Source organism: Pollachius pollachius (genome assembly GCF_949987615.1).
Source record: "Pollachius pollachius genome assembly, chromosome: 6".
Classification (NCBI taxonomy): Eukaryota; Metazoa; Chordata; class Actinopteri; order Gadiformes; family Gadidae; genus Pollachius; species Pollachius pollachius.
The window spans coordinates 10,965,094-10,992,845 of NC_136939.1; the positions used below are offsets into that span (position 1 = coordinate 10,965,094).

General features: G+C 46.5%; 1 protein-coding gene across 1 annotated transcript in view; it reads left to right on the forward strand.

The window, feature by feature from the left end:
- Window positions 1-27,752, forward strand: part of robo3 (roundabout, axon guidance receptor, homolog 3) — a gene marked incomplete at both ends in the record, with an annotated part of 132,158 nt that overhangs the window by 95,716 nt on the left and 8,690 nt on the right. The window contains 12 exons of the mRNA XM_079739048.1: window positions 1,476-1,487; window positions 6,901-7,025; window positions 9,887-10,058; window positions 13,289-13,494; window positions 17,950-18,031; window positions 20,116-20,284; window positions 22,875-23,041; window positions 23,475-23,596; window positions 24,791-25,007; window positions 25,669-25,793; window positions 26,186-26,369; window positions 26,702-27,013. Coding sequence (XP_079595174.1) covers window positions 1,476-1,487; window positions 6,901-7,025; window positions 9,887-10,058; window positions 13,289-13,494; window positions 17,950-18,031; window positions 20,116-20,284; window positions 22,875-23,041; window positions 23,475-23,596; window positions 24,791-25,007; window positions 25,669-25,793; window positions 26,186-26,369; window positions 26,702-27,013 — 1,893 coding nt within the window. The remainder of the gene's footprint in view (window positions 1-1,475; window positions 1,488-6,900; window positions 7,026-9,886; window positions 10,059-13,288; window positions 13,495-17,949; window positions 18,032-20,115; window positions 20,285-22,874; window positions 23,042-23,474; window positions 23,597-24,790; window positions 25,008-25,668; window positions 25,794-26,185; window positions 26,370-26,701; window positions 27,014-27,752) is intronic.

Sequence of the window (27,752 nt, forward strand, 5' to 3'; positions counted from 1 at the left end):
ATGTAAAATCACCTATACCCTTTACCGGCTTTTAGACTCCTGCTGCTGCGTATTGAAATAGAGCCGACTAGGCGGAAAAAACACAAAAAGAAAATTGATTTGAACATCCTTTCAAAGGGCCCCGTTCCTCGGAGAGAGGGAGAGAGAGAGAGTCAGGAAGAGAGAAAGGGAGGAAGAGGAGATCAGAAAGCTTTTAAATTGCATTAGAACGATCTCGTCCCTTGAAGACGGGACCTTGGATACCAAAGCTGTCTCCCTTTTCTTTTTTTTTCCGCTATGATAAAAAGGAATATCATGGGCTGCCACTAGAAGGCTTTACAATTGGATTCCATAAACAGCCGAGCAGCCTCTGGTCGCTCTGTCTCCTGCACATTCTCATATACGCATTCTCTCATATATACATATGCATCCTCACGTATGCATCTTCACATACACCCAGATGCAGGCCCCCTTCTCCATTCAATCTCACACACACACACGCACACACAGACTTAAACTCAAAAATGTAAAATGCTGTTTAGGCATCTATGGTACCGCTTAAAAAAATAAATAAAAAAAGAATGAACAAATTCCAACCTCTAACAGGAGATTCATGATATGTACAAGCAAGTACTTACAGAGACACACATGAAGCAGCACACACTAATACACACTTTTCTAAACGCACACTTACTTAACTATTACAATCCTATGGCAAGAAGCTTATTCCCAACAACAGATGTTGGGGAAGATGGGGTTCAGTAGGCTTGGCATATGTAGCTGCTTAACTTGGAGATGCACACACACGCACACACACACACACACACACACACACACACACACACACACACACACACACACACACACACACACACACACACACACACACACACACACACACACACACACACACACACACACAGACTCACTCGTTCCATCTCCCTCTCTCACTCTATCTCTCTCTCTCTCTATCTCTATTTCTCCCTCACGCATACACACACACAAACACGCACACACTCACTTACTCATTCTCTCTCACACATACACAAAACACACACGGGTACGCACCGCTCAGTGAATGCTGTGCGGCACACACTCCCCCATCTCTCTTTCATCAAAGTCAGACTCTCCCTCCCTCTGCATCCCTCTCTTTCTTTATCTTCATTTTTCACATTCACCTCACCACCTCCTGGCCTTCGTCCAAAGCACCACCCTCTGAGCGAGGGGCCGGCTAAACACTCTCCACCTCATTGGAGCTGAGGGGCCGGCGAATATAGACCTCACGGTCCACTCACTTTGAAACTTCTCCCTGCAATGTGTTCACACTATCTGCTTGTCTCATTGTTAATGGATGGCCTCCGTCTCAGCAACACATTTCATTCATGACAAGTTCTGTCTCTTTATCGTTTTTTCATTTCATGTCGTTTTCATTTCTTCCACCGCTCATCCACCCTTCTCCCTTGTTGGTGTTCTCTGTCCACACCCCTCCACTCCAGGGGGTCCATCCAGTGAGTAATCCATTTCATCTTTATCTTTTGATCTTTGCATAATATTTGTGACTGTGTGTGTGTGTGTGTGTGTGTGCCTGCGTTTGTGTGCCTGCGTGTGTTTTCATCTTGTTGACCTCTTCAATTGATCTGCCCCCCCTGGTACATTCTGTTGGATTGTATCATGATATCAGGTTGAAGCCCAACACACACACACACACACACACACACACACACACACACACACACACACACACACACACACACACACACACACACACACACACACACACACACACACACACACACACACACACGCCCACACACACACACCTCCTTCCTCCCCATCAGCTATGCTTTTCCACTGATTGGCATGTGTGTGGGGTAAGAGGAAAATCAATAAGGATTACTGTGACCTTTGATTTTTTTCTACCAGTCACTCCAATCCAATCTTTATTAGCTCTACTGGGGGAAGGCTGCTTTCAAAAAAATGTAATCATCTTTATTTCTTGCATTTTCTCTTAAGTCTGATGATCTCTCTTATATCTCTGTTTCTCTCTTTTTACGATTGCACGCACCAACACAGATACCCACACACAAACACAAATACAGACACACACATACAAACACACACAAATACAAACACACACACACACACACATACACACACACACACACACACACACACACACACACACACACACACACACACATTCTGGCATCCTTCTGATAGGCAGGACTTGGACTTGGTTGGTGCATTCGCCTTTCAATTTGATGGATTATTTATTGGGAAAAGGGAAAAGTTAGAAAATAAACCAATTTGTTTGTGGGGCAAAGATTAAATACAAACTTCAAGTAGGTTAAATTGATGGTATATAAAAGGGAATGGAAAAGCTGGGGGGGGGGGTCTGTGTGTGAACGAGAGAGAGATTTGAGAGAATTTGAGAGCGATAGAAAGAGAGACAGACAGAGACAGAGACAGACAGAGACAGACAGAGAGAGAGAGAGAGAGAGAGAGAATATGATGCAGACCTCGTGTAAACTTACCTTAATTACCATTCGTGGTAATATTAATACGGATACAGTCATGTGATCAAATCGTGATTATCACTTCATAAGCCCAATGTGTCTAGACCCCTTTTTGAATAAGCCATATTCATACAATCTAATTGTTCTTTAATTACACCCGAGGCACTCAGGGAAAATGAAAAAAAGCCACGACAACGCAACCCCTTTTCACAGCGTATGAGATCCAGGCTTCTGCCATATGCCTGCTTATGTAACTCCTGCATTTGTCTCCGGGACTAAATGAGCCGTCAGTGAAGATAGAAATAACCTTGTGTCTGTCTTCACTCCAAAGACGAACAGTTAGACGATCAACCGCTTCTTCGTGCCAGCGCTGAGCGCTACTTTAATCTCATAATGGCATCGGGATTTCTTTGGGAGGGAACACGTCCTTCTATCAGTGAAGCACAACGCATTCTCGACATAGTCTTTTTTTTACATTCCGTTAAGAGCAACTTTGAATTATCGTTTAATCACACCAAAGAAAAAAATAAACCCGACCCTTTTTTCAGTAGGCATTTGAATACGCTGACATTTGAGGAGTCGGTTGGGGAAGGGGGAGTGTGTGTGTGTGGGGGGAGTGTGTGTCGGGGGGAGGGGGGGGGGGGGAATCAGTTGGGCAGATTGTACTGCTAAACATACAAGGGGCCGGCGGTGCAGGAGTGCGTGTTGAGATGTGCGAGCACGTGTGAAACCCGCCGTCTGCTGTGCTCGTCGTGGGGCTCTGACAGATGCCTGTCATCTCGGGGCCCCCCCAGGAGACAGGGTGTGTGTGTGTGTGAGTGTGTGTGTGTGAGTATGTGTGAGTGTGTGTGTTTATAGGTGTACATAGGAGAGAGTGTGAGTGTGTGTGTGTATGACGTGTGTATAAATGTTTTTGCATATGTTTTGTGTGTGTGTTTGTGTGTGCGAGAGAGTGTGGGTGTGTGTGCAGGCATGCATGCATGGGAACGTGTGTCCGTGTGTGTGTGTGTGTGTGTGTGTGTGTGCACGCGTATGTGTGTGTGTGTGTGTGTGTGAGAAGATGGGCTCCTCTCCGACTCCAGTATGGAGCGGCTCAGCATGCCAGTGACTCACGCAGTGAAAGTAACAAGTAGAACTCTGATCTCTCTTAGCGGGAGCACAGTATGTGGCGGAACAAAACGCTATGGAGCACACCGTGTCAAGCACGCTCCCACACATAGACACACACACATGCATGCACATACACACACATATACACAGACACACACATACACACACTTGCACACACAGACACACACACACACAGACACTTGCATACACACGCTCATACACATACACAGACACACAAATACATATACAGACACACACACACACACACACAAAGACACTTACATACACACACACACACACACACACACACACACATATACGTGCACATGCATACAGAAGTCACAGAACACTCAGAGAGTATGGCGAGTGCTTCACATTGGACGTGTAGCAGTACAGCTCCTTCCCAACAACCTTCTCACCATCAAGGCTAAGGTCCAGGGCTCAAAGGCGTCCGGTCTATTTTAGTCTCGGCTGGCACCTTGCCCTTGTTATAACTCGCATCTCCACCGCTATTAAAATTGCGGGCTCCTTTGAATTCCACACCAAAGCACTTCATACGCATCATCCTTTTTAAGCCCCTCATCAGCACAACCGTTCGCTTACGCGGTCATTAGTTTACGTGCTGTCGTTAGTTCAAAACCCAGGCGATGAAGCTCATTTAAATTGTAAAAGGGATGACTTTTTATTTTTTTTATGCCTTGTATACAGTGCCAGTCTCACTGTTTGATATTTAACAAGACTAGTAGTCAATTGATGTAACGGCGCTGTAGTGGTTAGCATCACCCAAGGCTAAACTCAGCAGCTGAACTTCCAGAATGAAAGAAGAAGCAAATTTGCTTATATGTATATTCTTTGTCAATTTACATTTCAGCTGTATTGCTAAGACCTCTCTCCCAACCCTGTGCTTTGTCTTTTAGTACCACTGGCACGGTTGTTAACGTCGCTCTGTGCCCTAAATCTAAGCAGTCGGTGTCGCGCGGCGCGGCCATTATCGCTAATTATTTATTACCACCCGAGGGCAACTGAAGGCACGCCGACTCAAATCAAACACAGCCATCCTCCAGACGGCACTGCGCAGTAGAGGGAAGCAGAAGTTTTTTTTCAAATTTTCTTTGTTTATTTATTTATCTTTCATCCTATTACAGTCACTGTAAGATTTGGGTCACCGTCATGACGTTTCCATGGCATGTGCCACCACATGTTAAAGACAGTCCATGCATTGGCAGTTTTTTCTCCCTGGAGTGTGAATGGTTTAAAAATGTTCACATGCAGCCTTGTGCTCCAATGGTGTAGAAAACAATTATGCATCCACGTGTTTGTGTGCGTGTCCGTGTCTGTGTGCGTTTGTGCTTCATCATTTGTTTATTTGCAGAGGCCAAACGGTATGGTCTGAATGCGATAACAGTGTTACGCAGCATTTCTTGAGTATTTCACGCCTTGCGTCAGCTCTGACGAGAACTTCCTGTCTGTAGCCAGTCAAGAGGTGAATGCATGCGTGCGTGCGTGCATGCGTGCGTGTGTGTGTGCACACACACTGACTAAACAGAAGATGCGCTTCCACTCTGCCTCGTGGCTGTAGATTTGAAACAACAGGGGGTGTGTGGACTGGGAGGGGGAGGGGGGGCGGGGGTCTGTGACCTTTCAGGGGTCAGTGGGTGGCTGGGCCCCGGTTCTGATCCCCCTGACCTTTAGCTCAGACCCCCCACAGGCTGTAATTTATCCAGCGCTGGACGTGTGGAGCACTCCCTGCTGTGTCCTGCAGCCCCCCCTATCCCCCTAACCCCCTAAACCCCCCACCCCTGAGGCTCTCAGACACCGGAGGAGAACGTGCAACAATAGGTTGATACATGCATGTTTAAATATATGCACATGTTAGACCATTTCTGTTTGTTTGGGAGGCATTGCTAATCCACTTAAATGAATCCCGTTCCAGTGTTGGATAAACTGTGGGAGTTCTATTCAGAATCCAAAACTTAAATTATTGTCCAAAACCGAATCAGATGTTACTTTCAGTTTCTCACTACTGATCTGACTTCAGATATTCCGAAGTCGGATCACTGGTGCATTGGCGTCAGTCAAACTGTAATGATTGACAGATAACCAATTCCCCCGTTGACCCTATCAAATATCGTCATGTCGCTATGGTTCAGAAAGACACAACTGAAAGCTGATAATGTTGTTCTGGGCTCCTGGGTTCTCTGTCTTGGGGTGATTCTAGACCCTCTATCCCAGTGTGTTGTTGGAAGGAGAGTGGTTGGTAATGTGTGGAGCTTTGGGGCGGCGTCAAGAGGGCTTGTGATGTGTGTCGTCGTGATATTAGACTCTGCTCTAAACGAAGCCCCCCATTCGGTGCTAGATCTTTAATCAAAAGAGTATTAACCAGAGAAAACAGGCCCCATCCCCTGATGCTGCTGAGGCCAGATCTCCCCAAACCCCTAGGAACGCTTGAGAACGCACAAACAAGAGAGGGAGTCTCAAAACCAGTTTGAATCCAAAGTCTCCTGATGAAAGCATAGTGGGGAGGGGAGGGAGTGGCAGGATGGTGGTGGGGGGGGGGCAGACGTTGACAAGCCCTCCATTTCATCGTCCCTCTCAATCTCCATTCTCCCTTTTACTTTTATCTCCCGTTCCCTTCAACATTACTTTTATCGCTCCGTACGACGGCTGCTCTTGCTGTCGAGCTTAATACTTCCATTACATTCTCTCTCGCTCCCTGTTGCCCTCTCTCTCTCCCTCTCTCTCTCTCTCTCTCTCTCCCTCCCGCTCCCCTGTTCTGTCTGTTCAGTAATTGAGAGTGAAACTGGAAGAGATACAGGAGATCAGGTGGGATGATGAGGAATCAATTAGGCCCAGCCGAGGGCGGCATTATGCATTCACACTCTCCCCCCAGGGGGGCTGTGGAGGGGGGCTTCTGCAGAATCAATAGCTATCATCTCGGCGTGTGTGTGGATGTTTGTGTGTGTGTGTGTGTGTGTTTAGGTGTGTGTGTGTGTGTGTTTCTGCATGCATGGGGGTGCTTGTGCGAGTGTGTGTGTGTGTGTGTTTGTTTGTGTGTGTGTATAAAGCAGGCCAGCTTTTAACACAGGTTGTGTCTTTCGTGCACATATTGTCTTCGGTTATAACCATTTCATGCTTGTTTGTGAGTGTGTTTGTGTGTGTGCATGCATGTGTGATTGTGTGTTTGGACATTACTAATATGTGTCTTTCATTTCATTGTTGCATTCCTTATGAATGTTTTTGCTGTCCCAATATCACGACCATCACTATAATTCCATCCATCTGTGTCTCCCTGCAGTGTCGCCCCAGATTGTGGTCAGGCCCAGGGACCAGATTACGGCCCCGGGAAGAACTGTAACCTTCCTCTGCGGCACCAAGGGGAACCCACCGCCGGCCGTCTTCTGGCAGAGAGAAGGCAGTCAGGTGAGGCTTCGCAGCACTTAATATTCTCCTTTAGTATCCTTGGTGGTTCTATACTCACTCACTGAGCGGCTTTGCCAGTCCCCTGTTGTTGTTTTTGTTGCATTAGAAAACCTCCCCCTTCACTCTAGTTCATGATGATATATTTTTCTCATTGATTTCATGAATGTGAAGCGTTCTAAGTAGTAAAAGACTCACTGAGCTCCCTCGCCACTCCTGTGGTTAATTTCGTTAGAAAACCCTCCCACCTCACTCTTTAAATTAAATTAAATTAATTATTTAATTACTATTTTAATATATTATAAGTGCTTCATGACATTGACCTAATAAACTATGTCATTATAGAGGGTTATTCTAGAGGTTTTCATTACAAGATTGTGTTCAATCAGGTTCGTTAAAACATACGTCCTTGGGTTTCACAGCAGGTTTCAAGGTGGTTTGTACTTGAGACTGTCATTAGGAGGCCTTTGAATTAGCATTTGAAACCAATACATATGCTTTGATCCTCTCAATATCAGCCTTCCCCGCATGGAAGTCGTCAGACGCCAGCATTTTGGTAAAGCAGGCCTGTGTAGTGGCTGTCATTCCACTTCGCTTTCCTCTGTGTGAAGCTTAGTGGGCCAGCATGACTCACATACATACAGCGATACTAATACATAAATATAACACACTCTCTCTCAATGTCTCTCCCTCTCTCTCTCTCTCTCTCTCTCTCTCTTTCTCTTTTCTCTCTCTCTCTCTCTCTTTCTCTTTTTTCTCTCTCTCTCTTTCTCTTTTCTCTCTCTCTCTCTCTTCTCTCTCTCTCTCTCTCTCTCTCTCTCTCTCTCTCTCTCTCTCTCTCTCTCTCTCTCTCTCTCTCTCTTTGCTCTCTCTCTTTGCTCTCTCTCTGTCTTTAAATATCGCTCTCTCGGAAACTTTCACACACAGATACGCTCAAGCACATACAAGCGCATGGACACAAATACACCCCAGTACAAGCACATGAATACAGAAAACACAAATAACACCTGCTCAATACCTGTTCAAAGAGACAGCTCTTTGAACCCATAAGAGCCCCTTCCTGTTGGAATGCAGAGAGAGAATGGCCTGATGGGAATGTGTGGTAAAGATTAGAGACCAAAAGAGAGAGAGGGGGGGGAGAGAGAGAGGGATGAGAGGGTGGTGGAAGGAGCTTGGGGTATGTGAGTGGGAGCGAGCAAACAGGAGTGCAAGGGAGAGATAATCAGAGCGGAGGTATTGAATAGGAGAGTGTGGGAAGTGGCACATTTACAATTCCATGCAATACAACCATGCCAATGTCACTTCCCAAAATCTGTAGTGAGTTCAATAGAACAAATGTAGGAACGGGAAGGTGGTTGGATAACCCGAGACCTTCTGACTAGCTCACATATGCTTGTGTTGTTGTTATTTTAGAAGGCTGTTAGAGCTGCCGGATCTATTTCTGAAGTTCCTTTGAGCACCACATATGGTACCTGAATACCAAGCTGCACTTGGCTGAAAGGTGTTGGACATGCTACAGATGGTATGATAGTGATCTGTTGATCGATACAGAACACTGGAGCAATGGTTTCATGCTCCTCCTTGCAAATACTAAAAAAATGTCAGATCCGGTAGTATTTGCCTTCTCACCGTCCTAACAAGTATTGCATTTAACGCCACCAGGGTTTAAGGCATTATTATATACTCATACAAACTTATTTGATACTTATATAATACACTACATGACACGAGAATATGATTTTGAAGAAATTGAATTTGAGTTCTGATGAGTTCAGTTTGTTTTATATAGTTCCCTGGGTGCTACTTTGCTTTTCATATGAAACATGTTCTTCTCTTTTTTTCAACCAAACTGCTAAATGGTCCCATATCTCCATACATATAGTTCACAAGATAACCTTTAAGTCTCATTGTCATGGAGATGCTCGGATAGGAATGCACAAAATGTCAAAGTGTCATTTGAACTGCTGTGTTCTACCGCTTACTTTTTGCCAGTGGGATGAGATTATATCTCCTTCTGTCAAATGCCTTTGGTGTACTTTGATGAACGTATTTTGCACACGCACGCACGCACGTACACACACACATGCAGGCATGCACACATAAAGACTTGTATGCACCCCCACAAACACACACACAGGGTTGATTAATTATGAATTTCAACGCGCTATAGATTCTCAATAAAAATGGGTTTACCGCATATATTCTACAGAATATATTCACAAACACATCCCCACACACACACACACACCACACAGTCAATATGATTATATATTCTACCCACAAACATGCGTCAGTCAGTGTATAATCAATCCCAACATTCATTCTCCTGGCCCCCATTCATCCAATCTCCGGTTCAGGGTTGCAGGGTTGCATATGCTACTGTCGTCCTATATCCCTCTTTCACCTTAATAACAGAATAGTTCAACCTATTCAGATATTGTTTATTATTCTCAATAACTTATTTTAATTTTTTCATACCCTACCTAGTATTCAAGCCCTTTTGAAAAGCATAGAGAATCAACATAAATGTTCTCATCCTGCAGCACATTTTCTTTTTTAATAAATGGCCGCTCGTTTAGCTTTGCTCAATAGAGGCTGCCTGAGAGTGTGGCCTCGGTGTCAATTGGCCCTAACCTTTATGACACCTATTCTTCTCTCATCCATGGCTCAGTGAAGGGCATCATCGGGTCGAGTGTTAAAAAAAGTTAGCGTTAAAAAATACTGAGAAAATGACGACAAATGTGAACTTGCACTGATATAAAGGTCAAAGGAAAAAAAAACAGAATGTTTCCCTGAACAAAAGCGTGCAAACCAACAAAATACTTATATATACCCCCCCCCCCCCCCCCCCCCCCCCCCCTTAGATCCTGCTGTTTCCCATCCAGGAGCCGTCCCAGGCGGGCCGCTTCTCCGTGTCTCTGAGCGGCGAGCTGACCGTGGCGGACGTGCGTCCAGAGGACTCTGGGTACTACATCTGCCAGGCCATCAGCGTGGCGGGCAGCGTGCTCACCAAGGCCCTGCTGGAGGTGGAGAGTGGTGAGTCTCTAGGTCCAGTTTATAATTCTAGTTCTAGCTCTGTTGCTAGTGCTAGCTCTAGCACTGTGTATGGAGGTAGTTGTAGTTCTAGTTCTAGCTCTGTTGTTAGTGCTAGCTCTAGCACTATGTATGGAGGTAGTTGTAGCTCTAGCTCTGTTGCTAGTGCTAGCTCTAGCACTATGTATGGAGGTAGTTGTAGCTCTAGTTCTAGTTCTAGTTCTAGCTCTGTTGCTAGTGCTAGCTCTAGCACTATGTATGGATGCAGTTCTAGTTTGAGTTCTTTTTCTGTTTCTTACATTTGCAGTTCTAGTTCTACAACCTTACAAGCAACTTACAAACATTCATACCCAAGTTCACACACCGACTGCCGTGTCAACCTTGCAAGGCGACAGCCAGCTCCTCGGGAGCAGTTAGGTGTCTTGCTCAGGGACACCTCAACACTCAGCTAGGAGGAGCACGGGATCCAACTGGCAACCTTTTAGTTAGTCAGTAGCATGTAGCATTACAAAGTACCTTCAGTTGTAGTCACCCAATAAGCATCACTTCACCCTATCTGGGAGAACACGTGCAATTCATTATTCCATTTCAGACTGAGGGCTGTAGATGAACAACCAATAAAACACACCCATGCATGTTTCATTACATTACAGACCCATTATGTGGGGCTTAACGTTGTAGACCACACACACATAGTTTCCGATGTATAGGGAGGGGATGGACAAGTTTTGGTTATTTGAGATTCCAATTTACAGCAATCAGATTACAAAGAGAAAATAAACCAGTTGTAATCAGTTAGAATGAATGCAACAGACTTGTAAGTATATAAAGTAATTTGATTACATGCCGGTAATCACATTGGAGATATAGCGATTTAACGGCACAATTAGTTCCAGCCATTGGGGGTTATAGAGAGATTGGTTGGATTGCGCTGCTGTTTTCTTTCAAGCCTAATTGTTTTGCTGTGCCATGTTGCTGTGTTCTGCGGTGCTTTATTCTAAAGCTCAGTTTGAATTGACTAATTTTCCCATTGGATCACTGAGCCTGCTTGCGTCCATGAAAAACCCCAACCTTGTGAATTCACATCCGTTGTTTATAACCGTGTAATATTCTGCTTAATAACTCTGGCAGGCTGCTGCCCTGCACGGCCCCTCCCCTCCTCTTCCCTCCCTTTTCCATCCCCTCCACCACCTCCCCCCTGTATGTTAACCCAAATAAATGTGGAAATCCTTCAAATGCGTCCTAAATTAAAATATCCTCCTCCCACCGAAAATGAGCAAACAGCAGGAGGCCTAGTCTGATGTAATCAAACAGGACAAGTGGCGATGCCGCTATGCAAATCAGCCTCCTACAGCATATGCTCCCCTCCCCCCCCCCCCCCCTCTTCTACCACCACCACCACCACCACATCAACATCCCCCCCCAACCGAGACCCATTCTTACCCTGCATTCATTGAATAAATAGGAGGCTTAGCATGGAGAGTACCTAGCATTTTCATTACTTGGCTTCCAAACGTTTAGCCTAGCCTAGCATAGCTTTCAGCCTAAGGAATCCGAACCCAGCTACACCCAGCACATTGGAATGAGGATTTGTTTCCCTAACAATGGGCATAATATAAATAATAGAAAAATAAGTACTAAAAGAAGAATACCTGTTATTTTGAGATCCTTTTTTCTATGTACTCAATGACGCATGACTTGATAAATAAAGACAAAATACAGGAAATAAACCACCCAAAAGGTTCCATTAGAACTTTTAAAAGCATACCAATGACTGGCAGAGAGAGGAGCAGAGAGGTGAGAGGAGCGAGATAAGAGTGGAGCAGCGTTCCGGTTTGCACTTTATCCCGCTTTTAAGCCTGCGTTGGAGTAGCCTGTGATTGCTGCTCGGGGTGGAACGCGCTCTGCTCTCAAGCTCCTTCAAACCCCTCAGTACTACCATTTATGAATGTGCCTGAAATGATAGGTCTGGTCTAAACTAAACACAACCATGCCGGCTGGCAGCGCTAAACCAACGGTGTTTACGTTGAACGTCTGCACACACAGGGAACAGTGCCATATATGTCCCGAGACCGTTTGTAGTCGTGATCCTTTATGGTTGCCACTGCCAGTGAATGTAGGATGTTGAGTGTTTGCCATAGTGACTGACTGTTTGAGGCTCAAGTGAAGGACAGGTGACCCCCCTCCTTAAAAATGCGGAGTCACCCGGGCTTTGCTTTGAACCCCGCGTTCATCTGTAATGAATGGTGTTCTCCCACCACCCGTGGGCTTTAAGAAGCTTTCGCAGAAACATTTAGCGGTCACGATGCAAGCTCTGCCGCATCACACCGTCTTTCTCTTTGTCTTTGAAAATATATCTGTATGTATATTTCATGGATAGTATTTGTTGAACTCCTTTGGGGCAGTTTCCCGAACGATATTTCTCCACTTATCTGCAGTATGCAGGGAGTATCAGTAGATCTGTTCTATGGTTCCACCATAGAAGGCCTCCCTTGGGTACGGAAATAATTTAAATCTCAAAGGAAATGTGTAATCTCAAAGAAAACTGTTGAAACAAACTGGATGCGCCGTGTTATTAATCGTAGTTGGGAGAGAGTGATACCAATGATTGGACTAGATAACATTGATGTGTTTTTCGGTTCACTAAGAATTAAGCGATGTATGCTGTTGGTATGCTGCTGATTTGACTGCTGGCTACTATTTAATCATGACATTTTTTAACATATCGATGCATGATTACATGAATATTATTGGTTCTTAGAGGCAGAATTAGAGATCGCATGCTAAATATTGTATGTAGTCATCTAGCTCCAACATGTCATCAATGAACATGTGAACTAGGGCAGGTCCAATGAGATGTACAAGTTTAGTGCCAGGGGGAGCGCTGCCTTTTGAAACTATTTTGGACCTGCTTTTGGTGCTGCGGGCTACACTAGAAGGCAACAAAAATATAATCCAGTCCCCATATCTGAAACTAAAGTCCCTTTCCAATGCTCTTTGGCGGCTGACACATTACCAACCATGTATAGTATAACATTCATGCTTTTGATAGTTTTGAACATATTTTTTCATAGTTTTAAGGTATGAATAATTTCTTCAATTCAGCAGGACAAAAGGTGACATGTAGTCGGACTGCAGGTGGATAATGACGTGTCCATCGGGTGACATGTCCTTCAGACCTCCTTTGCTATGTTTTAGATTGAACCTCACTATCACTCTCATCCCCCTTACAGCAACTTCGGACCGCGTGCCACCCATCATCCGCCAGGGGCCGGCCAATTACACGCAGGCTCCGGGCTCCACTGCCCAGTTACAGTGCCACATCATGGGCAACCCCCTTCCCAGCATCCAATGGGAGAAGGACGGCCAGAGGATCCTTGGGAGTGACGGGCGAATCAGCTTGATGGAAAACGGCACCTTTCAAATCACCAACCTTCAGGTATTTCAAAAAATAGCTCAACAGTTTTGTTTCGTAATAATGAAAGAACCCTTGGTTAAACCATTCAGCATTGTACACACTGTATACATTTGTGTCTCTGAGTTCTCTGCAAGGACAGTTTGAAGAGTGTATCCTATGCAATTGTCAGATACATCGCCCTTGCTAATTTATCATAATACTAAGTCGAGTTATACTGCAATAGTTGTGCTGTGTATCCTTTTTTTTAAGACACCACTCGTTTCATTCCCCTACTTACCTCAGTGTGTCTGGATGTGCTTTGCTGATAACGCTTGAACATCCGCAAATTAATATGCTGGTGCCATGGGACGCTAATGCGCATGATGAAATGACACCGTTTTAATTGCACTGGGGGACAAAAAAAAAAGGATCCAATATTTAAACGGAGAACGTGTTCATGGTTGCGTCCCGACAATGTGCATTTTAAAGTAGAGGGGTTGAAAAAGACAGCAACATTAGCCCACAGTAGCCAGGCCTAATGAGTGCACACAGCCATTAGCAGTCGTTAGTGCTAGCCACGGCCATACTAATGAAATCTATCTACCCAGCATTCCCTGCGGGTGGTGAAAAGCAGCTGAGGTCACCAGCAGCAGTGGCAACCTAGGAGGATCCGAACACATTAATTGATTGTGGGGTTTTTAATGATTAATGATCGGTAGGATTTTAATTAAATCCTCTATACATCATCACAAGCAAATAAGAGTGAGAGAGCCTGAGACTGACAGAGAGAGAGAGAGAGAGAGAGAGAGAGAGAGAGCAGCTGGGTGTTCGAAGACTGATTGAAAGTGGAGATGGAGAGAGTCTGAGAGAGAGAAATGAGGGACTGGATGAAACGAACAACCAATTAATGCAGCAGTAAGCGCCTGTCACACAATATGTTTGGCAGAGTGATACACAAATGGACGATTCCAATATGACAGTTTCTGGTATACACTGCAAGCTGTCAAATTAGAGGACTTTTGTCTCGTGTTTTGAAGAAGGAGAAGAAGAAGAAGATAACAATTGCTCATTATGGCTACACATTATGGCCGCTACCCGCACACACAAAAACAAACTCAAACTGAAGGGTAAGGGCTCTTTGATGAGCGAGACTGCTTTTAAACCTTTGGATAAAAATACAAAAAAGACAAAAAATAAATAACAATCCTTCAAAGCGAATAAAAGTCTAAATGAAGTACTGCAAAGGAACGAGACAAACACACCGTTGAATGAGAAACAACACATTTCAGTGGGTGACTATATATAGCCCTGCAGTGTGTGTGTGTGTGTGTGTGTGTGTGTGGGCTCCTAGCCCGTGGAGTGGGGCTGGTGGACTAGTAAGGGGGCCCCTGGTGGAGGAGACAGATGGTACGTTTGTTCCTGCTTCACCCGTGAACCGTGGGAGATGCCATTACCCTGGGATCTCTGCCAGATACACACGCTGCTGCTTCCGATCACAAACGCCAACGAGACAGGGCCAGGGGGACTGTGTGTGTGTGTGTGTGTGTGTGAGGGTGTATGTTTGTGTGTGTGGGGGTGTGTGGGTGAGTGTGTATGGGTGGGTGAGTGTGTATATGTGGGTGTTTGTGTGTGGGGGTGAGTGTGTATGTGGGTGTTTGTGTGTGGGGGTGAGTCTGTATTTGTGGGTGAATGTGTATGGGTGAGTGTGAATTTGTGGGTGTGTGAGTCAGTGTGTGTGTATGGGTGTGTGGAGCCGGTCCAGGGCAGAGGGCACATTTAGCTGTTAAAGCAGATCTTTAGACACTTCCATAGCAAAGGCGGAAGAGGAAGTTAGCTTTACACTCCTCATTCCGGAGGGACAGGAGCCTTTGAATCTTTACTCGGAACTTAGTATCGTTCACTTGCTCGCCAGCTCGTTCGCTTACACTCTCGTTTTTATTTCTCTCTCTCTCTCTCTCGATCTCGCTCCCGCTCTCTCTCTCTTTCTCCCTTCCTCTGTTGCTCTCCTTATCAATTTTTCAACAGTCTGTTAGCTAAATTTCCCCCCCGCTCCACACACATTAACTCTCACACACGTACACATTTGCTCACACACGACACACACACACACACACACACACACACACACACACACACACACACACACACACACACACACACACACACACACACACACACACACACACACACACACACACACACACACACACACACACACACACACACCAACACCAGGCACTGCCAGCCAGCCGGGATAAATCGTCAGGTGCGCTGGCCCATTTCGCTCCTGCCTCCCCCATCACCACCTCACCCCTGCCTGCCCTCCCCTCCTCCTGCTGTACTCCCCTCACGCCTCCCATCCACAAATCCCACCATCTGGGGTGAACCTTCTCCCCACGCCCCCCCCGCCAGCCAGATGCCACGCTCCCCTGTCCCCCTCCCACAGGTCAGCTCAATGTCACGGCCGCTGGAAGGCCGAGAGAGAGAGAGAGAGAGAGAGAGAGAGAGAGAGAGAGAGAGAGAGGCATATATAAAGAGGGGGAGGGAAGGGACGAAGGGAGATGGCGAGAGGGGATTAGGGGGGTCTTGTTGTACCAGGCAGAGGGCTCACCTGTCTCTTTGGTCCGAGGGGACCCCCCCTGACAAGCCACTTAGTCTTGAGTAATCTCTCTGTCACTGCTACTGATGAGCTGGCCCTTGGAGCCAGCAGCGAGGGAGAGAGAGAGAGAGAGAGGGAGAGGGAGAGGGAGAGAGAGAGAGAGAGAGGAGAGAGAGAGAGAGAGAGAGGGAGAGAGAGAGAGAGAGAGAGAGAGAGAGAGAGAGAGAGAGAGAGAGAGAGAGAGAGAGAGAGAGAGAGAGAGGAGAGGGAGGGGGGGGGGGGGGGGGGAGAGAGAGAGAGAGAGAGAGAAGCCAATTGTACCACTGCTAAAGTGAAGCATTAGTCACCGCAGATTGCCCCCCCCACGCAACCCACTCATTCATCTGTGTGTGTGTGTGTGTGTGTGTGTGTGTGTGTGTGTGTGAGGGAGGTTTTCGTTCTGCATAATGTATTAGGCGTTGGAGTAATATGGGTTTTTGTTATGGGGATGTATTAAGTTAATAGGCAGGGATGGATTGTGGGGGCGATTTGGTGCACAAGCACAGACGGGATAGCATGTGATAGGAGGCAAGAGTGAGGGAGGGACAGAGATGGAGACAAACAGACAGAACGTGAGAAATTAAGTCAGACAGGGAGTAAGGAAGGATAGACAGAAGGAAAGAAAGGAAGGACGGTTAGAAAAACACAGACCGATCCACAGACTTAACTACAGCAATGGCAGCAGGAGAGGAGAAGAAACGAGAGGGATGGGTTGAGCGAGCGGGATAGAGAGAGAGGGACAGACAGACAGACAGAGAGAGAGAGAGAGAGAGAGAGAGAGAGCGCTCCTGCTCCGCCCCAGGGTGTTTCTGCAGCAGGCTGTCAGCTCCGTTACACCTGTGCCTTGTTGTACAGAGAGACTCTGACATCTCTCACCGCTGTTAGCAATTTCACACTCAGTCTGGCTCTTGGCCTGCGCCCAACCCTCTAAAAAAAAAAATATACAAAAAACGATGGAGACATGGAGACCTACGTGGGACCCCCGCTGCACACTCACACACACACACACTAACAAACATGTTCAGACTCACACACAACACACAGACGTTCATACACACACACACACATACTCTTTTATCACATCTGCCGGCTGCGGGTCCTGAATGCTAAGTGGTTGTGGAGTATGAAAGCTGTATGGTTGGAGAACATTCTACAGCGAGTACGGTTATTAAAATGATATCCTTTGATCCCTCTTTACCATCGCTGCTCTGCCTTCAAATGAGAAAGGGGGAACATAAAAGCCAAAAAGGGCCACCGAGAATACCGATGCTGAAATGGCAAGATTGACTAGGCGTTGAAGATTTGACCACGGCGCAGCTCCTTAATTGAATGTATAGTTTTCTCCTCTAAAATTGTTTTAATAGATTCAGAGGGACCCTCGAAATGTATTATGAAATCAAGACTGGATTCAAAGAATGGCGGTTTTAAAAATGACGGCTCAATAACAAATACAACTTCATAGTTTTGATGAGACACATGTCCTCAACGGGGCTAGCTGTAGAAACCTTAATCCAGAAAGGGCGAACGCAAACACATTTCTGTCGCTCCGCAGCCCGGTGACGGCTCCTCCGAGCGTTGCTCGCGGTGCGTGTACACCAGTCAAACGGAGTCGCCCGTTAAGCAAGAACCAATCGTCTGCCAGGGAGCAAACGAGCAACGCAACATCAAAGGTCCCACCTGGTGCGCTGCGCATAAATTACCAGCTGTCGATGACACCAGGCTCCGCGCCCTGCCAATGTCCCGCTACGATTTTTCCTGGAGAAAAACATGTCCTATCCGGGGAAATGTTGGAGCCCGCCATCACACACACACACACTTAAACACAAAGCTAACAATATACTTTTTTTTGTTGTTCCCAGGAAACGGACTCTGGGGTGTACACCTGTGTGGCTTCCAGCTCCAGCGGAGAGACCAGTTGGAGTGGAGTACTAACAGTCAAAGGTAGACATTTCACTGCGTGCTTCTTCATTTACAATTGAACACAACACACATCCCAGCAATGGCAGTCAGTCATCCCCTCTCTATTGAGATCTATTCAAATATTTGTTTGGGCGGGACTGGATATCAGAGTCTGCCAATATTGTTTGTGTTTCATGTTGTGCTGTGCCTACAGCATTGTTTTGACATTGTAATATTGTGTATTGCTGTTTTACAATGATGCAGATAAATCACCAGCGAGTGTAAAAATATACTCATTGTGCCTTCAGTTCTAACCATAATATTTACATAATAATTTAACGTATCCAAAACCCTTCTGAACCCCCTGTTAATGTGATCAAACACTGTGATACCGTGTGAATAGTGATGCCCCCTCCCGACCGCTACAGCTCAGCCTTTCCAAATATGTCCAGACACGGTACTTTCAGGAGCATCTCAACACATTACTGTCCAATGTGAGGAGAAAGACATGCCAAGTGAAAGCTATCAAGCTGTTCTCACAGCGCTTCTGAAGCCAAGCTAACACGGTTAGCCCACAGTGAGGCAGAGAGAGAGGGAGAGAGAGAGAGAGATGGGGACATAGAGAGAGAGACAGAGAGATAGACATAGCAAGAGAGCATGGAGAGAGAGCAAGAGAAAAGAGACAGAAAGAGACAGAAACAGAGAGATAGAGAGAGAAAAAGAGGCAGAGAGAGACAGATAGAAAGGGAGAGAACAGAGAGCGATAGAGAGAGAGCAGAAAGAGAGAGAGACCAATAGATAGAGAGAGAGCATAGAGAGAGACATATAAATAGAGAAAGAGAGCATAGAGAGAGACATATAGATATAGAAAGAGAACATGGAGACAGACAGATGGATAGAGAGAGAGAGCAGAGAGAGAGGGAGAGACATGGAGAAAGACAGAGAGAGAGAGAGAGAGACACACACACACAGATAGACAGAGAGATAGACCTTCGGAGACAGAGAGAGAGGGATAGCTAGCTGCCAGTCAAGTGAAACGTACATGCTCCGCGACCCTTGAGGCATTGCTCCGTGAAGTCTCTGTGCAAGCCATTAGTCTGAAAGCGTATCAAAATAAGTCAATCCAAGCAAAAAAACCATTATCCCTCTGCAAGAGGAATCTGTCGGAGCAGGAAGGGAAGGGAGAGCGTTGAAGAACAGTCGACAAGGGCCTTCTCTTTTTTAGTCGACGCTGTAAGAGCTGAAAATAGTCAAAACGACTATTAGCTGAAGGTTGAAGTCAGAGTGGGAACACAGAGAAGACAGACATTCATCCTGCCCTCAGTTTGCCCACCAACCAACCTTACCCTACCCCCAGGGAGATATGAACTACCTTTTCTGTTTGGTACGTTATGTCATGGTGGGCGAAACTACACCGACATTGAAGCAACTTCTACATTTTCCCGTATACCCTTACCTCTTCATAAATATTTAGTCATGCTTGCCTTCTACCCAAAGGGAATGACAGGACAGGACATTTTTCAGATACAGGTCATTATCAGAAAAGTGATGAGCTGTAGGGGTAAGGCATCCCCCTCTCTCTATCCCTCTCAGGGAAGGGAGGCGTGGGCGGGATCGAACCCAGTACCTATCGGCTAGCAGTCGAACAGCCTAGCTGCCTACCTGCCCCTATTAGAGGAGTTGTAGGGCTGATGATTACGCGGCATTGTTGCACTCTCAATTCTGATTGGTCAATCAATAACAGCATTCATTGGCCTGTTATTTCTGAAGACCGTTGCTATGGACGCTGTTTCCAACTGTTCAATTTAGCTATTCTCTCTACGAAAGCAACACATTCTTTTAAAAGTCAATACAACATTTTGTTGTTTTATTATGTATCAAAGTATTGATTTTTTTGACTTAGTAGCCATGTACAAGCGGGTGAATCAGGGTTGATTTTGCAACAAACACATTCTCACTTAATGTTGATGTTAAGTGAGAAGGAATATGTCCACGTTAACAATATCCCTGACAACAAAGTTTGCATTCAACATCTGCCTTCACAATGTCACATGCCAAGCACACAAATACCCACGACACTCACAACCATCGCTCACCCTGCCGGGTCCTCCGCCTGTCCCCCTCAGAGAGCGCCGACCAGTCCGGCTCCCAGAACGCGGAGCCCTTCCAGCTGCCCGGCCCACCCCACAAGCCCGTGGTGACGGATGTGACCAAGGCCAGCGTGACCCTCACCTGGCAGCCCAACGCCCACGAGGGCGGGGCCGACGTCACCTCCTACATCGTGGAGGCCTTCAGGTGAGGCTTCTTGGATGACGACGTTAGGGGGAGGGTGGGATTCAGGGAAGGGGGCCGGCGGGGTTGGGACCAAAGTATAATTTGCCAAACTAACGCTGTCTGGCAGATGGGGTCGAGTCGTGCGTTGAAGGACGCAGATAGGCGTGAACACATGCACATGCACACACACACACACACACACACACACACATAGATGCGTACACTGCCCTCTGTCTACAGCTATTTCTCTTCTATCCGATGTTGTTGTGTCAGCAATATTCCCTCAGCTGCTTTGTAAGCGAGGCTCTGGAAATGGCTTACACACGCGCACACACACACATGCACACACACAGACACACAGACACACACAGACACAAACACATGTACACACATACACGCAAACACGCACACACACACACACACACACACACACACACACACAAATTTATATGCGTTCATGTGCACTATGTCTCTATCCATCTCTGTCTTTCTCTTGTGCTTCCCCTTCCTAGCTTTCTCTCACTCACTCAATACACCCATAGAGTGCATTCATCTATACATGCCCTTCAGCTCTCACTCTTTCTCTGTATACATCTATTTCTATCCGTCTTTCTCTCACTTACTCTTCACATAAGCACACATACACATTCACACACATCAGTCCATCTATACTATGCCCTTGTAATCTCTTTCCATCCATCTCTGTATACCTCTCTCTCTGTCTCTCTCTCTCTCTCTCTCTCTCTCTCTCTCTCTCTCTCTCTCTCTCTCTCTCTCTCTCTCTCTCTCTGTGTCTGTGTCTCTCTCTCCCTCTCTCACACGGACACACACACCCACACATATTGCTACATATAAAGATGTATAATTGCATGCCAACACAAGCAGATGCTGCAACCAGACCGGGGCCGTTCTGTCAGGTTTTGTTGGGACTCTAAACATGCAAATGAATGCAGTAACAGTAGGAAATAAGCAATGGAACATTTGAACTTAGTGACACTGCTAGGATTAATTAGAGGGGAAAGAACGACAAGTTTAAAGAATTCAGGTCCTTTGCTAGTCGTTGACAGAGAAAATGCATGCAGAAAAAGACGATAGGAATTTATTTTATCGGCAAATTTTATGTGGAAAGCAAACGTCCCTGAAGTCTATAAAAAACCAAACAATGTGCTAAAACCAGAACAACTAGCACAGACCAGCTTAGACCAGCGGGGTGTTGTGTTACCCAGGGTCCCTGCTCACTGTCTTGCGGGCAGGCAGGAGCAGAGACAACCAGAGTGGAGAATTGATTCATTGCAGGATGGCCAAAGGGTTACAGCACGATAGTCTTTCCATTGACATGCCTTGGGTAGACTGGGAGATGGTGGAGGTAGTGGTAGGGGGAGGGGTTGGGTAAACCGTGTGTGTGTGTGTGTGTGTGTGTGTGTGTGTGTGTGTGTGTGTGTGTGTGTGCGTCCATGTGTTTTGGTTTTGTGTGTGCGCGTGTGTGTATGTGTTTTAGGTTTTGAGTCCAAACACACACACACACACACACACACACACACACACACACACACACACACACACACACACACACACATTATTTGAAAGGCATGTGGGAGTTTTAGTACCCCTGTGTGTTTACGCCGGGAGTCGGACTGGGGCCAAGACCCTGACATTCCCAAGCGAGACCCCCCCAATCAATTTCCCCTTTTTTAAAGCAGCATTGTTTCCCCTGGAACTGCAACACAACATGACTGCTTATGGAACGGATTCTTTCCTATTTTTCTTATCCCCTAAGTATTAACTGTGAAGGTCGGAGGTAGAGATCGTTTTCCATCACCCGTTCCCCCTCCATCCCCCCCAGCCCGGTCCACCAACCCCGGGGGAAACGTCTCTTAAACTGTCAAGCAAATGGTTGGACAGGCCTTGGTGGATGCTACTCAGGCATGGTGTCAATAAATTCACAGCGAAAAACCAGGGCGAGAAACTGGAAGGCAGCAAGCTCTGTGTGTGTGTGTGTGTGTGTGCGCGCGGTATGCATGTTCGTGTGTGCCATCCATCAGAAGGCCTAGCGCGTTCCACCGTTTCCTGTTGGCAGCTGTGTGCTTCACAGACTCCGTTGTGTTTTTCATCAACAAAGAACGGAGTCACTGCAACGTTTTCCAAAGGGTCTCATGGTTCAAACGCAAACTTTATAAAACAACGCTGCACACTTTGCTCACATATGCCATTGTTTCGCCTTTTTTTTTTAATCTGACACTGCAGTTCAAGAAAGAATGTGACATAAAGGGCCCAAAATAGATGCTTTATGGCTGCCTTGAGATCAGTCAGACGTCTGGTTGATTGTGCAGTGTGCATAATTTAATCAGAGCTGGGACATTCGCTTGAGAACATTCTAATGTGGATTCAAAAACCTGCTGTGACTCAGTTGTGACTGACTATGTATTCTCAAACAGTAAAATATTATATATTTTCTTTCATATCAAAAATATAAATGGGCCTGAAATGAACATGAAAATATATTCACTCACTGTCAGTTCCTTTGGATTAAAGCCTACTCTAAAGGACTTAATAGTGAGTCATAAATGCATCCAATACCACTTCATCATCATATTTCTTTGTCCCATTGCAGCCAATCAGCTGGCAGCACCTGGCAGACCGTGGCAGACAACGTGAAGATGGAGACACACACGATCACGGGCCTGTTTCCAAACACCATCTACCTGTTCATCGTGCGTGCTGTCAACGCCTACGGCCTGAGCGACCCCAGCCCCATCTCTGAACCTGTCCGCACTCAAGGTTGGTAACGGATGTTGGCTTTTTACATATCAAACAACGGCTAGCCTCATAGATCCCCTTGTACTTGTATTTCAAGCAAGTTAAAGTGGGAGGTAATATATTGTTTGTTTTTGCGGCAAGCATTTTAAAATCAGTTACAAAACCAGCACAGCTTTACCTTTAGAGAGAAGTAAGAATCGGTACAAAAAAGCATCAAACACTATAAAAACAAAGTCCACCCTTAGATTTATTGTTAGTTATTTTTGCTTTGACTGGGCCTTTGGTGTTCACCGTTCAGCTGAAGATGATGGAGAGCAGCCCTCGGAAGAAGCCGAGGATTAGATTTCTTTTATGTGTTTGCTCACAAGTCAAATCCGCCTCAAGTTAGATAGTGTGCTCTGACACAGCAGAAACAGAGCCTATGGTTATTGTTGTTGTTCTCCCACTCCGCCAGACGTGAGCCCCACGGGTCAGGGCGTGGACCACAAGCAGGTCCAGCGGGAGCTCGGCGAGGTTGATGTCCAACTGAAAGAGCCTGTCTCGCTCACCACTGGCGCCATCCAGATATCCTGGACAGTGAGTGCCTCTCTCCCTCTCTCTCTCTCTCTCTCTTTCTCTCTCTCTCTCTCTCTCCCTCTCCCTGTCTCTGTCTCTTTCTCTTTCTATCTCTCTCTCTCTTGCTCTCTTTCTCCATCTCTCTCTCTCCCTCTCTCTCTCTCTCTCTCTCTCTCTCCCTCTCCCTCTCCCTCTCCCTCTCTCTCATATATATATATCAATATATTTATACATATTTATCTATCTCTGTCTTTATTGCTCTCTGCCTGAAAGTCTCTCTTTGTCACTCTCTCACTCTTTCCCTCTCTCATCCCCCCCCCCCACACACACACACACAGACACACACACACACTCGTGTGTTACCCATGCATGCTGCTGGAGTCCCCCCCCCCGCCTAAGCGATTCTCATATTCATGGTGGTTATCGGCATGTAAATGAAAACAAACAACACACGACAGATGTAGCAGCTCGCGGTTGAAGACTTTCTGTCAATTATTTGCTGCGCATAATTTGGCGCGATCTGCACTGTAGCTCATACGGTCGCACCCTCCCCCCCCCTTCCCCATACACACGCACACACACACACATCCCCGATGTCTGGTGCTAGGCTTCTCCGGCCCATCAGTCGCGTTGCATTATGTATGTCTCAGACTGCGCCGTGTAAACACTCAGGCCATTTCTGAATTGATGTCTTGCTTTCCAGAGTGTGTTTTTAAATGCTGCTGAGCTTATTTTCTGTGTGTGTGTGTGTGTGTGTGTGTGTGTGTGTGTGTGTGTGTGTGTGTGTGTTGTGTGTGTGTGCGCAGCAAGCTAATTTGATTTAGCCCGTATTCAAATGTTTGCTTACACGCGTCTTATGTAATATGCGTTACTGTCTCTTTTCACGCTTATTCACTCCTCTGTTTACAGATTGAGTCTTTACGTTTCTCTCCTCCTCCTCAAGCACCATTGCATTACCACTATTATCTACCATTGTTATGCTTTCCAATGATAAGAGTCTAATATATGATATATATATATATATATATCATATTTATATACGTATGTATGTATGTAGGTTTGTGTATAAATTGATTGCCGGAAAGGGCAAACATGGCAACAACACAATAATATAGCAACGTATTGCGCTGCTGTATTGGCATTTCGTTCTCCGCGGTCTTGAACTCACCCCTCTCTCCTCGTCTCCTTCCCCCCCCCCCTCACTCCCCCCCTCAGGTGGACCGCCAGTCCCAGTACGTGCAGGGCTACCGGCTCCTCTACCGGCCCAGCGGCGGCACCTGGGTGCTGCAGGACGTCAACTCGCCGTCGGAGCGCTCCTCCGTGCTCGGTGACCTGCTCAAGGGCACCAAGTACGAGTTCAAGATCCGACCGTACTTCGACGAGTTCCAGGGCCGGGACAGCCGGGTGCTGACGCTGCAGACCCCGGAGGAAGGTGAGGAGACGGGGGAGCATTTGTGTTTGGTATCGTGGTTCCCCATGGAGGCCGGTATGAGTGTTGTTGTCATGGTGTTAAAGCTGTGTGATCTCATGGAACAGAGTGTATTTTATACCAGTTTCAATCAGCGTTATCGTGAAGCTACCCCAAAGATAGGAACGATAAGAAAGTTTGGATTGGTTTTGTCCATGGTTGTCTACCTCCCCGTCATTGATTCAAGTTAAAGGCATGACTGTAATTGTATACGTTTATGTCATTATAATCTCAGGAGGAAGTAGACTGTGGCTGATGAACCGTAGAATCACTCATTTTTGACGGATAATTTAAATTGGCTTGTTTATTAACTCTATAATATAGTGTAATACCAAATATTATTAATATTCTTTTTAACGGAAGTGCTGCCCCATTGGAGTAATAAAATAATTAAAGTGACGTTTTGGATCAGTTTAAGCCCCCATGCTACAATCACTAAATTATAATTATAGTAATTATAATTACAACGTATTGCTTTGCATATGCTTCCCGCGGTGCGCTTAGTTTTTTCTACAACCAGCCAGCTATTTTTAACCCTTCTCGTGTCATCTGTGTCTCCATGGATTAAGCGTGTTGCTAATATTTACCCTGTTAACCATCCCCACCCTCCTTACCTTTTTAATAGCCCCGAGCGCCCCGCCCCAGGCTGTTACCGTGGTGACGGTGAAGCAAGGCAACAGCTCCAGTGTCAGCGTCACCTGGGAGCCCCCTCCCAGCGACATGCAGAACGGCGTCATCCAGGACTACAAGGTAGTGTCCTGTTATCCTTTAGCCAACAAGTGCCTCCTAATATTAACCCATCAACGCCACATCAATAGATAGTACTAGTATCACACAGCCACTTGTTTATACGTCATCCATTATCACACAGTCAATAGACAGAGAGTACCAGTATCACACAGTCAATAGACAGAGAGTACTAGCATCACACAGTCACTAGGCACAGAGTACAAGTATCACACAGTCAATAGACAGAGAGTACTAGCATCACACTGTCAATAGACAGAGAGTACTAGCGTCAGACAGTCAATACACAGAGAGTACTAGCATCACACAGTCAATACACAGAGAGTACTAGCATCACACTGTCACTGTTTTCCAAAACAAACACCAACCGCCACCTTGCTGCCCCACCCAAACAGGTGTGGTGCCTAGGCGTCCCGACGGACAACCAGACCCGCTACTCCATAAACAAGACGGTGGAGGGCTCCACCCTGTCCACGGTGCTGAAGGGCCTGGTGCCTGGCGTCGTGTACCAGGTGGAGGTCGCCGCGGTGACCAGCGCCGGGGTCGGAACCCGCAGCCAGCCCGTGTCTGTCCTAATCAGTGAGTCTGTGATGCCAGAGAGGCGAGGGGGGGAATTTAGACGCTCGCCAGGAAAAGGAATGTTCATGCACCGATTTGTTATCCCGTTTACCTTTTTTTATCCTTGCAATCGTTTCAACGGTTTAGTCTTTAAAATGTGAAATGTGAAGTAGTTCATTTTATGCAGCAATGTTCCAATTTTAATTTGCAGCGCTCTGTGACATTTTTCGAAAATGTCAAACTATAACGACTTTAACGACTGAAAAATACAAAACAGACCAAAACGGATGTACGTTCCATTGCTCCTCCCTTAACCCTTTCCCCCTCTATTTCCCCTCCTCTCCGCCCTCCAGAGCTGCCGTCGGAGCAGGCGGGCGCGGCGGGCGGCGGGGCTAACGGTGCTAACGGCGTTAGCGGCGGTGGCGGTGGCGGCGGCGGCGGTGGAGCAGAAGGCGGCGCCCCCAGCTCCAACGGCGACGGCGGGGAGAGCAGCGTGAGCCTGGCGGAGCAGATCACCGACGTGGTGAAGCAGCCGGCGTTCATCGCGGGCATCGGCGGCGCCTGCTGGGTCATCCTCATGGGCTTCAGCGTGTGGATCTACATCCGCCGCAAGAAGAGGAAGGAGCTGAGCCACTACACCGCCTCCTTCGCCTACACCCCCGCCGGTGAGAGGGGGGGGTGGAGGTCAGGGGTGTGGATGGTTGGGTTGGTTTGGTTAGTTGGTTAGATGGTTGGGTTTGGATGGTTCAGTTTAGTGGTTAGATGGTTGGGTTGGTTTGGTTAGTTGGTTAGATGGTTGGGTTTGGATGGTTCAGTTTAGTGGTTAGATGGTTGGGTTGGTTTGGTTAGTTGGTTAGATGGTTGGGTTTGGATGGTTCAGTTTAGTGGTTAGATGGTTGGGTTGGTTTGGTTAGTTGGTTAGATGGTTGGGTTTGGATGGTTCAGTTTAGTGGTTAGATGTTTGGGTTGGTTGGTTAGATGGTTGGGTTTGGATGGTTCAGTTTAGTGGTTAGATGGTTGGGTTGGTTTGGTTAGTTGGTTAGATGGTTGGGTTTGGATGGTTCAGTTTAGTGGTTAGATTGTTGGGTTGGTTTGGTTAGTTGGTTAGATGGTTGGGTTTGGATGGTTCAGTTTAGTGGTTAGATGGTTGGGTTGGTTTGGTTAGTTGGTTAGATGGTTGGGTTTGGATGGTTCAGTTTAGTGGTTAGATGGTTGGGTTGGTTGGTTTGATGGTTGGGTTTGGATGGTTCAGTTTAGTGGTTAGATGGTTGGGTTGGTTGGGTTGGTTGGTTAGATGGTTGGGTTTGGATGGTTCAGTTTAGTGGTTAGATGGTTGGGTTGGTTTGGTTAGTTGGTTAGATGGTTGGGTTTGGATGGTTCAGTTTAGTGGTTAGATGGTTGGGT